The sequence below is a fragment of the Fundulus heteroclitus genome, chromosome 5 (assembly GCF_011125445.2).
Source record: "Fundulus heteroclitus isolate FHET01 chromosome 5, MU-UCD_Fhet_4.1, whole genome shotgun sequence".
NCBI classification, from domain to species: domain Eukaryota; kingdom Metazoa; phylum Chordata; class Actinopteri; order Cyprinodontiformes; family Fundulidae; genus Fundulus; species Fundulus heteroclitus.
The window spans coordinates 10,978,479-10,991,863 of record NC_046365.1 but is presented as its reverse complement, the minus strand read 5'-3'; the positions used below and the strand labels follow the sequence as shown (position 1 = coordinate 10,991,863).

Below are 13,385 nucleotides of genomic sequence, written 5' to 3'. Positions count from 1 at the left end.
CCCACCACCATGTTTCACAGTGAGGGGAGTAGTGTGTTCAGGATGAGTTGCAGGGGTTACTGAATATCTGAAATCAAGCAATATCTGGGTGCATTGGCCTCCTCAGTCAAACCGAGCGTCAGCTGTTTGACATTCTGCCGTGTCATCGCACTGCCATTCCCATGGAGTAATCAGAAGCTGCTCTTATCAGCTGAGAAATCATTTTAAGCTTCAAACTCTGCTGTCAAAAGCCAAATTAGGGATGATCGTTCATGCTTTCGTCTCATCTCGTCTTGATTATTATAACAGGCTTTTTATGTGTTCCAGTAAGAGAGATCATGACCATTTCCAATCAGTTCAAAATGCTGCTGAAAGGCTTTAACCCACACACGAAAGAGACAATATATTTCCCCAGATTTAATCTCTTTACATTGGATACCTGTACAGAACATAATTCATATTAAAATGTTAGTCTTTATCCTACAGTCCATTGTGGTCCAGCTCAGCCGATATCTCTGACCTTATAGAGGACTACAGTGCTTCTTACATGTGAGATCTTCCGGTCAAAGGTTGTTAATGGTTCCACGAGTACATTTTAAGACAAGAGGTAATAAATCCTGTTGTTCCCAAAGATTGTGTTGCGTGTTCGTGTGCCTCCATCTTCGTACTGTCTTGATTCTATGATGTTACATGTGTTTATCTTTTTCTTTCATGCTTTTATCTTAAGTGTTTTTATAAGATCAGTAATACCTTTATTGTCCAACAATATGGAAATTAGGGCACAATAGTGGCAAAAACACAGTTATACATTAGATTAGTATGAATAACAAGCTCATTTGAAGTTAAGTTCTATGCTTCTTCCTATTGGAAAGCACCTTATGGTTTTTGACCAGTGAAATCTGCTATGTAAAAGAAACGCCACCCATAGGGCTTGGTGAAAAAAGTTTAATTTTGTTCTCGTCCAAACTTAGTACATTCTTCTTAGTTTCATGGCTTGTTAAAATAATTTACTTTTCTACAGCATACATGTCATCTTGTGGCTTCTTGGAAACTTTGCTGGATTCTTTGATTATGGACCGAAGGGTGGAATTAATTTGAAGCTGAGGATTTCTGCTGGTGTTTTTAAACAAATATTTAGCTTTTCCCATCTTTTTTTGATGGACAGGGTGCTTGAAGAACAGCTCAATTCCTCCATGTACTTCTCTTAATAATGTTCCACCTGCCAGTTTAGGTGGACGGGTAAATCTTGGTAGGTGTGACGTGGCGTCGTTCCATTGTCCGGTAATTGACAGTGCACTGTGACATTTTTAAAGTGTGTGATATTTTAGAATAACTTAACCCGGCTTTAAACTGCTCCACAACTTTCTCCATGATCCGTCTGCTACCCTACATGGAAAATTTTGATATAATTATTTATTTTTAAATTGCAAACCATGTATCCTGTTTGATTCCACCTCACAATCATGCACTACGATGTGTTGGTTTATCACATAACCCATCCACACACACCCCACCTCCCCAAAACAAATAAAAATACAGTGAAGTTTGTGGCTATAGCCAGACAAAATGTGAATACAATTTTTTTTCCGAGGCACTGTGTCTGTGGAGAAAGCATGTTACCTAAAGTAGATAAAGAGATCAAAGTGCTGCTTGTGGCCTGGATGTTCCCAGGGACTTAGGATTGTTGTGGTGCAGCTTACAAACTGTTGTTCTTTGTTACTGCGAGCAACAACCCCGAGAGCTTTAGCCATCTTCCCCTGATAGATTGATGAGCTGGGATGTTGATGTGTGTTTTTCCATCACCTAACCCCTCTGAAATAATAATGCCATTATATTTAAGCTCAGACTTGCTGCTGTGTCCCATCAGTCAATTCTCTCTTAACAACCTCGCTTGAGACGTTTTTTTGCTCCATCTAAAGTGAGATACAAATGATCGGTTCTCACATACGGACAAACAAATAAAGGGAAATAATTGTGGACCAAATTGGTTTCAAGCACACGCAGCTGACTCGTACCCGTCCTCCCGTTTGATGTTAAAACGAGCTGCACATGTACATGCACGTGCACGCGTGGAGACATCAACAATCAGCGCACGCGGGCCTACGACGTCCCTAAAAAGCGAGACACTCCACCGTTCTCCTTGCTCTCCTTGTCACGGTTACCATAGAAACCCTGTCCTCCCTCCCTTGGCTCTTTCATTAGCTGGAGGAGCGTCATGGTTACACATATGCAGCAAAGAATCTGAATGAGCTCAATGACACTCTGCCTGGGCTCAACTTAATACTGCCCTTCACCACCACATCGCACACACGCACACACACACACACACACACACACACACACACACACACACACACACAGTCACGGTGACACATGCATACAAATGCTCTGAGTGATGGAATGAAGAGGGAGAAATTCACAGCCATTGTCAATGATATCCATGTGGTTCCACTACCTGCGGGCATGGCGCTGGTAATGGCAGGCTCTCGCTTAGAGATAGGACTGATATATAAGTGACATTTACTGAAAATGTCCTCTTTAATGAACACACACACTCACACCCACACACACACACACATAGGTGTTTCACCGCAGGCCATGATTAGACCTTAAGCACACATTCAGACAGGATGTGTGTCTCGGTAGCAGGTGAAGAATTGATGGAACATCAGGGGGGGGGGGGGTTTCTGCGTGTGTGTGAGCGTGGGTGCTTAAGGCAATGGGCCGTTACCGCGCTAAGTGTTAGTTTGTTACGTTTCCTCAATGGTGGCATCATGACTGCCTCTGTATGAATCTATATTGTGGAGAAAGGATTAGGTGAAGCGTGCAGGGATTGATGGACAGTGCTGAGAGGCAGCTGTCTAGACTAGCTTTGGATGTGATGTCTTACGGTGGTGTCTTGCAGAGTCCCACAGGGCAGAAGGCAAAGGTGACACAAATAACAAATAACCCACAATCATTCAAGCTGAGCATTTATAAAAGTGGCCTTTTGGTATCATATTTTTTTTTACATTGTTTCGCCTTGCAAACATATTCATTCATGTACTTGAGGGTATGTCTCTCGTTAGTTTTGCAAATCTTCAGCCTCAGAATTTAGCCCATTTGCAAATCTTCAGCCTCAGAATTTAGCCCATTCGTCCCCTGGCTCAAACTCAGTCCACTCCGATCCCCCTGAAACAAATCCAGTGCGATCAATTGCATTCCCCGTTCCTGTCGAGAACTGTGGTATTGGCAGCATCATTCTGAGGAGATATTATTTTTCTTCAGCAAAGGCTGGGAAGTTGGTTACAGTGATTGGGACAACTGATGGCACTAAATGCAGAGCGATTCTAAAAGAAAACTTGTTAGGGGACAAAAGGTTCCCTATTATGGTCCAATGAAAGTCAAGACATAGATCAAATTAACAACCTATGACAAAACTTGAAATTTGATTGATGACACAGTATTTATATAAATGAGCATAAGCTTTTATCTAAAAAAGAATGTGCAGAGATGCTTTTAGATGTGCTAGGCTGTAACAGTGGCAAAAGAGGGGCTGAATACAGTTTACACTTTACTTTTGAAATCGGCAAGCATTTTGAAAACTATAGAATATTTTCTACCAAATCAATTCCACTGCTGTACTTGCTTAGCACCAGTTCTCTATGGCAACATTCATATTGCAGGTCTTGATGCTCAATTCCGATTTTTTTCTGAAATCTGATTATCTTTTTTAGCTGGCCGTTCACGTTACTATTAAATACGACCGTCATCAGAACTCTGACTGAACGGTTCAAGACCGCAAAGCGACCCGCATGCCCAGATAACAGAAGGAGACGTCACAAAGCAGCGCGCTGTACTACTGTCATGACATCCTTTTTTTTCCTCATTTCTGACTTGACATGTGTGTACTTCCTTTAAATGTTTTTCCTGCTGTCTCATAATGGAAATGTTGTGATGGTAAAAAGGTAAAGTATAAAACACGTTAATAAATTTTTGAATTAGTAACAGAACACAAGCTAACTGCTATTATCCTGCAGTCATGTACTATGTCTATGATATTACCAGTCCTTGGGTTTAAGTAGGTCAACGAGCCAATCAGAACAACATTTTCCACCATTTCCATAAACGCCATTCCTAACTTAAAACTGTGTCAGTCTTGTGACGTTAGCAGGTGGCCTTAATGATTCCAACCGTAAACATTGTTCTTAACCTTTGTTTTGCAGTGTGGTTGGTGCTGATTGCACATCAGCTCATTGGGAATGTAAAGCCTCCACAGATACTGCTAGTTGCTTGCTGTTTAAAACAGTGTTTCTGAATTAAGTCTGCGATATTAGAGCATCTGTTTGCAGGGATACTGAGATGGACAGTATGATTTGTGCAGTTAAACTGTCTGCATGCAGTACGAACCTTCATGGAAGATCTGAATAAAACAGGTAGCCGGTCAAACATTTATTGAATGACATAGTGTCAATGATTAGGCTCCGGGTTGGCTGACAGATTGTGGGAAGCCAAAGTGGTTAATTTGAAGAACTGATAAAGAACTGGTTCTAGCGCCAGTTCTGTTTTAGCACTGGAGCTGCCTTCTTGGTAAAGTCAAACATGTGTCCTTTTCCAGCATTTTTCACATGTGCTAGTTTTCTTGTCATGTGGCCAAACGTAAAAAAAAAATAGTTTAAGTTCTGTGAATACCTTAATATAGCACCAGCTTAACAAGTAGTAAACAGATCAGATGAAAGTCTCATTATTATACACATAATCAGACCATGTTTAACTCGAAAGGGTTTATCTGAATCACAGCAATTTAGCTGCCGAAACATTATCCTGAGGTCATCTTCTGTTATATCACCTGCTGTAAGGTTTGGTACAACATGTTGTTTAGCCCTACAGAGTCCTTTCAAGGTAATGTGACGTAGATTATGGAGGGAAGGGAAATAGAAATACTAATATGCGCTGAACTATCATAACATCTCATTCTTACTCCACAGGGTTTGATGTGTTGTTTGCCCAACCATTTGGAGCTACAACCCCTTGAACTCTTCTTCTAAGGCTTTCTACCCAGTTTTGGAGTGGGTTTATTAGAATTTTTTTTACCTTTCTTACAGAAGCAAATTGTTGTGGTGAAACACTAATGTTGCATAAAAAGGACTGTTTTTAAGTCTCTACTTTAATTCATCCCAAAGGTGTGGTGTTGGGTTCTGCCCAGGAGTTTGTGCAGGCCAGTTAACTTTTTACTTGCCAAATTTGGTAATTCATGTGTTTATGGACCTTAGTTTGTGCACTGGGGTTTACATAAAAAAAAAAACTGCATGAAATTGAACAGAATGTCCTGATATGGTGAAGCACCCTTTCACTGGAACAAAGCCTGATTACTGAAAAACAGTTCAAAGACTTTGCAAATTATCACAACAGTCAGCGTTACTATTTATTCTGTGTGAAGGACTGGCTTTGGATGATGCTTCAAGTTGTATGGTGTAAAAAAAATTAATCTGACTCAAGACTTTTTTGGTCTTCATCATAACACCACCCTGAGGCCAGATGGGGTTAATATATCTTGGAAAGCATTTGCTTTTAAATTGGCCCACGTTTCAACCCTTTTAAGTTAGAACTATAAATTCAGAAGAATCACACTGAATCCACAGAAAAAGTGAATACCAAGGTAATAAAATCCTCATCTTAAATGATCAAGTAGTGATAAGGTGAGGTTAGCTGAAAAGTACTAAGAGCTGAATGAGTAGAATTTCCTGACTATCACAGATAATTCTGTCCCAACATTCACCCTATTATTTTTTTTATTTTTTATTTTATTTTACAAAAGCTCCAATAAATCCAATAGCATATTGTTCAATCGGCCATCAAAGAGCTCCCTCCCAACACATTTCACTTCCTAACAAAGAACATTGAGTCTTTTGATACAGAAACATTACAAACACATCCACTGACGCACCAGCTCCCCATCTTTCTCTTCATCTAATAACGTGTGAGCCGTAAGTGCACGTTAATGTGTCTGTCATTAGTTGTGCAAGTGGCGACAGAAACTTGGCAGCCGCGGACGGTACAGACAATCTTATTCAGTTGCTCTCATTGCCTGGGGGGGGGGGGGGGATGAAACAAAAGGATATTGATTTCTGCATTTGGGCCAAGAACAAGAGAGTGGCGAAAGAGCTGGAAAGATGGAAGGAAGGAGAATGAGAGGGTGAGAGGGAAGAGGAGAGAGATTTAAAAGGTGATCTCTCATTTGATCTGCCAAAGCACTTGTTGAAAAAAAAAAAACTTACATCCTCAGAGTAAAAGAAAGAGCGGTGCATTTTTTTCGAAATGTAAGATACTTTAAATGAAAAGGGCAGCAATATTTATTGATGGTAAAAACTCTACCAGAGCCAAAAAAAAAATTAATGAATCTCACAATTATTTTGCGCATTCTTCTTCTTGACTTTCGAAAATATTTGATAAGTGGAACGTGAATGAAAGTCCCTGAGAGTAAGTTGAGAGGGTGAGAGGGAAGAGGAGAAATTGATCATCTAAATATTTACACATATTATTTTCTGTCAATTTCCACTGAATGTGGTGGCTTTAAATCCTAGATCATCAAACTGAGTGAAGTCCAAATGATCTGCCCCCAGATAAATCTTGATGAAAGCTCATTCTGAATAGGATGACACCAGCGGTTTTGTTTAGGGCTGACAGACTTTAAGGCATGCATCACCTGATGATTCTGCCGAGAAAGAGTTGGAGGACCGTGGTCTGATGAGGCTTCAGTGGTGAAGAAGGTCTAAATGTCTTCAAGGGGTTTAATCCTTCTGCCAGCAAGCTATCAGCATTACCCAAACTCAACTGGTTGTTCGTGTAGCTTGACGGGTGGTAAACCACTAGCCACACCCACTTTTTAGATCCAATCAGGCTGTACTTTACAGGTTGCTCTGCCCTGACTTGAGTCTCAGGCTCTCAGGAGATCCGCCACCTTTGAAGTCATCCAAGGTTTTTGATTGAAATAAACCCGACCCTGCGACAGACTGGTGACCTGTCCAGGGTATACCCCGTCTCTCGCCCATTGACAGCTGGAGATAGGCACCAGCACCCCTCGCGACCCCAATAGGGATAGACGTGTTAGAAAATGGATGGATAAACCCGACCTTCTTATTAACAGTCACAGTGTCTGTACAGCGCTTAATATCGGAGGGAACAGCATCTGTGTGTTCATGTTGCTACATATGTTCAAATATAGACCGTTGTGTTCTCTGGCAGCAGCTCTGGTCAAGTGCTCCTTCAGGCCAGGTCTATGTGGTTTTAGTCACTGGTTCTAGCTCAACCATTTTGCGTAAAACTGATCAAAAAGATGCTTGGGATCAGCAACTTGAGCGGCTCTCGAGCTAGCCTGTACTAGCGGGACCGCTCTGCACCCTTTTGATGCCTTCGCTGGCCGCGCCACTTCCCAGGCCTGAAAACAAACCAGGGAGAGCCTGGTGATCTTGTTATGTCTTCTGAGAGGTTGTCACACCATCATGAGACCACTGAAACTCCCTTTCTATTTTGCATATATTTCCTACTGTATTCAGCTCGACATTTATCCAATAAAACCTACACTATGTAAAGCACCAAATGAGAGAGCCCGGCGTGTGTGTACGCTCCGCCATCATATGGTTATAAAAGATTTATTTAGTAGGAAGTGATCCTATTCAGCTTTATTTTGAAATTAATGAACTCTAATGAAAGACTTACTTTTTTAGAACAACATTTCTGACTGAACAGATCAAGGCTTGAGATGCACTGATCAGACTTTTCCTGCCCAAAAGGCATTTCTAGTCCTGGATGTGCTTTTCAGAATCTAACAAATAAAACAGAAAAAAATATGTGCATGGTTTCTGACAGAGGTAGTAGTTTTGAAACCAACTGCAAATGAAGAAATGAAAGCTTTAACCCATTAAACCCCTAATCAAACCTTTACTGAACTAAAATCGAAGGAGATGCTGTTGGTGGAGACAGGTGTTTATAGACTAATAAGCAGGAGTTAGTAGTTTTGATGCATTTAATGAAAAGGCAAACAAAAATCTGATTTCTTTGTGTTCGATCTGATCACCGATCAGAGCAGATCATGGTAAAACTGACCAATGATCTCTAGCATAGTGATCAGTGCATCTCTAATCAATTCCCATGACAAGATCACTTGATGGCTTGATGCAAACCAAGGTAGATTTGCTTTTGTTAACCAAATCTAACTTTCCACCGCAACCCTAAAATAATGTGCCGATTAAAGTCAACTGGTCAACTCGTTTGGATAGAGTTGTTTTTTGTCCCCCACATTAATACTCTGAGCTTAGAAAATAACATTTTTCTGTGAGTATTTTTATCCTATACATGTTTTGTGTTCATAAACCTGTGATAATAACAAGACTCGGTTTGGTGGGGAAGATGGGGCACTTGCTTCCGTGTTTCCTCAAGCAAAACACTCTTTGTTTCAGCTAATCCTCGCAGAGTATAAACACCCTGATTTGCATTTGTCGACTTATTCTTCAGACATTGATGCAAATACCTCTGACTGAAACTCATCTTGGTGCTGAAGCAAAGCCCTCGGTGTTTGTGTGCCTCGAGTGGCTGCCTGCTTGGGAGGTTCGGTGTGTGTGTGTGTGTGTGTGTGTGTGTACCCGTTTGTGTGTGTGTGTCTGAAGAGCCGAGTATTTCAGCATTTAAAGTATTTCATCTGTGCGGCAGCAGGCGTGTGAACAAGCACACAGTGGGCACAGTGAGATTGACAGCGGCCATTAATGGGATTAAGTCCAAGTGGGCCAGAGCTCCGTTTTTGGAGTCTTCAAAGCTCACTGTCACAGAGGAAAGCAGAAAACATGTATATGACCTACTGGGGCTGCAAGTGCACTTTTCATGTGTGCACAGTAATAGATGCAGGTTTGTCCCAGGTGTACAGGAATACAAACAAAGGATGATTTGAATCATTACTGATGAGGGATTTTATAGCTAAAGCTGTCATGAAAGCAAAATCAAGACTTTTTTTTTTTGTTTAGGAATCAAACATCTGGGCTTGTTTCTTACCTATGGCAATGGGTGAAATCAAGGCGGAGATGAAGATCAAGCATCTGGCCCACATGGCGCCTGATTTCGACCTGGAAGTGAATGCGGAGGTACTTCCTGCTGAGCCCAGGCGCTCGCGTGCTGAGCTGTTTGCTTCACAGCTCAGTGTTCCTGACACCATACAGGCCTGCAGATTGACACACAGAAGATTTGCTCACTTGAAGGTCAAATCAAAGCACAAGATGATGCTTTGCCTAAGAAATGGAATCAATGTACCAGCAGCAGTTCCAGCAACGACTAAATGGATTGACACTCAAACAACAGCAAAATACCTACTTAATGTAATCTAGTTAAAAAACATACTCTTAGAACAAAACATAGAGACGTTTGTGCTTGCTTGATTACTTCTTTGCCGTAGCAATGATTCTGGCAATAAATCTTATCCGGTTGGAAGGCCGGCCTATTTTGTTCTTAAATTGTACACCTGTAAGTTATATATATATATATATATATATATATATATATATATATATATATATATATATATATATATATATATATATATATATATATATATATATATATATATATATATATATAAACTTGCCAAATTCTTCCTGCCAACGCCAAATAGCTGTTGCTGGAGACGGTGTGATGGAGTTGAACAGCATCTCCTTCACAGGAACAATGAGGCTCAAATTCAGTGGAGTCAGTGCATTGAGATGTAAAGATGAGATTATGAATCCAGTGACAATTCTAAATCTCCACACCTAGTGCCACGCTATATCCTTGAACATGTCTATGCCTGTTCCCACAGTGTGACGTTTATCAGAGCAGGGTTTATCACACATTTCCTGGCCTGTGGCCATGAACTCAACCCTATAAAAACACTTTGGAGGTTGAGGTCGTCCGATTCAATTAGTCAGTAGCAGAATAAGCTGTTGGATAATGACCGAGAGAATTTGACAAGTTCTTCGTGGACCCAGCCTGCGCACTCAACTTTGTTGTTCAACCCACAAACGCATTTTCCTTACGCATGTGATACAAGGAAAATAAGTGGGCCATAAAATGTATTGGCCAGAAGAATTATAATAACAAAGAAATAATCACCAACACACAAATTTCATTGCTTGTTGTTGTACAGTTTGTTTTTTTCAGCTTTTTATATTTTTTTTTATTAAGAATTATACATAGCAGTTATTTTGACATTGGTAAAAACATGAACTGTATCTCTATATTATAAGTTGGCTTGTCTGGACACAAGCAGGAGGCAGCGAGGGTAAAATGGGGGTATTTCAACTCCTGAAGAACTGAAACTGATAAACATAGTTGTACTTGGGCTTTATAAGCCGTCCCCTCAGGGAAGGGCTTTGGAAAATGTTTGTCCTCTGTTCATGTCGAAGGAAACGATATGAGCAGTCCACTGCCTCCAGCAGCCATGAGGAGCCTTGCAGCTAAGTAAGCTAACGTTTGCCCATGTGTTTGTGGTCTTCAGAGTGGGCCTGGTGGTCTGTTTAACTTGTTACAAGCTAGAAAGACGTCTTGGATCTAGGTTTTTAGCTGAAGGTCTGCTTATATTTGGCAGGAACTGGCAAAATAATATGCGCTGTTTTGTGTGGAGCAGATAGAAGAGAGCCTTCAAGCCTTCTTAAAGACAGAAGTAATTATAAATGCTACACATCGAATTCCAAATTGCATTTTTTTTTACCATAAAACTTGGTTAAATATGTGACAAATATGCATATAACATATTTGAACTCATAAAATAACATACTGGTACCTACAAGATGTTTCATATGTGGTTAATGGTAAAAAAAAAAAAAAAAAAAAACAACAACAACTAGCATACAGAAGATATTCAAATGAAGGATGTTGCAAGGTTCAGGTTTTCTTTGCTGGATTTTCCCTCATATGTCTTAAATACATGACCTAAAGACACCTTTGATGTACTGTGAAAAGTAGTTCAAGCTTGGCATGTTGCATGGTATCCTGCCAGGGTCAGGCTCTAAATGGGGAGAAGTCCTGTGGACATACATGTAAACTCTAAAGGAAGAACTCAACAGACCTTTCTGCAGCAAAACAATTATGAGTCAGTCTGTAATCTGAATACACATAAATATGTATCCCTTTGGATTATGTACATTTTCTAATTTATTCTAATACGTATGTCAAACTACTGTGTTCCATTTAAGTACCATGGAAACATGCAATGCCACTGGAAAATAATGTTCTGGCATTAGCTTGCAACGTATTTAACATATGTAAGTCAACCTGATAAGCCAAGGCTGACTTGGCTTTTACGTGGATGGATCACAAACATTTCCGCAAAATGAGCACAGCAGTTCTCGCACCGCGTGTCTCCTGCACATTTGTGCCAATGCGACCGTGACTTTAGTGAATGCAACGATCCAGCAATAACATTAATTCATCCCAAGTACGCTGTGCAGGTCGGTCACTCAGCTCGGCATGCTAAATGGTTGAAACTGAAGTGAGACAGACAGCATGATCCACATTGAAATTGTTTATGCTATTAATTATTTGAAAACCTTTTCAAATAAAAAATAAATAAATAAAACATAAAAACACCATAGGTCATCTTGACTCAGCTCAAATATGAATTCCTTAGACTTAGACTTAGACTTTCTTTATTGTCATTTTGTATACACAGAGTGCATACAGAACGAAATTTCGTTTTCACACAGCTCAGAAATATTGCAGTAACTCTACAGGATACCTTGCAGTGAATTACAGTACAGGATAAAGTGCAGTGATCAATCGCAGTCACTTACAGGATAAATTTCAATTTGCTTCCGGATAAAGTGCAGCAGTGAACAGTAGGCAGTTGAAATGTAAACAATGTAAACCAAATGTAGACAAATATGCAGTAGGGTGCAGCAGTGATTTAAAAGTAGACAGTTGCATTGTACACAGTTTTGCAGTGCGTTTCCGGTTAAGGTGCAGCCTCAATTTTTCAGGGTACGATACAATGTGCAAATGTGCAAATGTGCAAATCAGCGAATCTAGTGTGGTACACTTTTGTACTTCAGCAGTTCAACAGTCTGATGGCAGCAGGGAAAAAGCTTTTGCTGAACCTAGTGGACCTGCAGCGGATGCTGCGGAACCTCTTTCCAGAGGGCAGCAGGGAGAATAGTCCATGGTGGGGGTGTGAGGGGTCCCTGATGATGTTACGGGCTCGAGACACACAGCGCTGCGATGAAATGTCCTTAATGGAGGGAAGAGGAGCCCCGATGATCCCTTCTGCTGTCCTCACCACTCTCCTCACGTTCTTCCAGTCGGAGGCACTGCAGCCTCCACACCACACAGAGAGACAGCTGGTCAGAATACTCTCTATGGTGCTTCTGTAGAAGGTCGTGAGGATGGGCGGGGGCAGGCGGGCTCTCCTCATCCTCCGCAGAAAGTACAGTCGCTTCTGTGCCCTCTTCACCAGTGACGTGGTGTTCACAGTCCAGGTGAGGTTGTTCGTGATGTGCACCCCCAGGAACTTGGTGCTGCTGACCACCTCCACCGCTGAGTTGTTGATAAGCAGTGGAGCATGGTGAGGCCGGTTCTTCCTGAAGTCGACGATGAGCTCCTTCGTCTTCTCCACGTTCAGGATCAGGCTGTTGTCTCTGCACCAGTCCACCAGCTGCTCCACCTCCTCTCTGTAGTCCTGGTCATTGTCGTCTCTGATCAGGCCCACCACCGTTGTGTCGTCTGCAAACTTCACGATGTGATTGGTGGTGAACCTGGGGACGCAGTCGTGTGTCATCAGGGTGAACAGCAGGGGGCTCAGGACGCAGCCCTGAGGGGAGCCCGTGCTGAGGGTGACGACATCAGAGGTGTTCTGTCCGACACGGACTGACTGAGGTCTGTTGGTGAGGAATTCCACATCCATTGTCTCCATACAGACACACTATTCAAAACGGGAGAACACCTAAAGTTCCATACCTTGACGTGAAAAGATTTGTTCCACAGAATCTCCCCTTTTAACTCACGTAGCTGGCATGTTTCAAAACATCAGCACACGTGGCAAGGTAGGGAACAATGTGACAGAAGCTTTAAGAATTTAGAAAAATGCTGACTTTTTTTCACATTTTAGGATTGAACTAAACTCTAATAACCCTGCTGGAGGGACTATTTGTGCTACAGAATGTTTTACAGGAAAACAGACCACATGCCGAATAATCCACACACGACATCTCCGTGAGGGAGATCCATGACGAAATGCTCACTGTCGATGTTCCCTCTGCATCAAGATTCACTTCACTTGGCATTCCACATCAGCATCAAAGTGTGAAATACATTGATGTCCCTATCTAATTGTTCATTTCATGGTTCATCAGCAATAAACAATTATTAGATGATGGTCTCTGAGATAAGTTGTAACGGTGACAGACTGGCGA

At 41.4% G+C, this 13,385-nt stretch overlaps 1 protein-coding gene across 9 annotated transcripts in view; it reads right to left on the bottom strand.

Moving 5' to 3' along the window:
- Window positions 1-13,385, bottom strand: part of adgrl3.1 (adhesion G protein-coupled receptor L3.1) — a 227,728-nt gene that overhangs the window by 148,270 nt on the left and 66,073 nt on the right. For all 9 annotated transcript variants that reach the window (XM_012851254.3, XM_021309872.2, XM_021309874.2 and 6 more), the window contains exon 3: window positions 9,004-9,169. In XM_012851254.3, coding sequence (XP_012706708.2) covers window positions 9,004-9,163 — 160 coding nt within the window. In that variant the 5' untranslated portion in view covers window positions 9,164-9,169. The remainder of the gene's footprint in view (window positions 1-9,003; window positions 9,170-13,385) is intronic.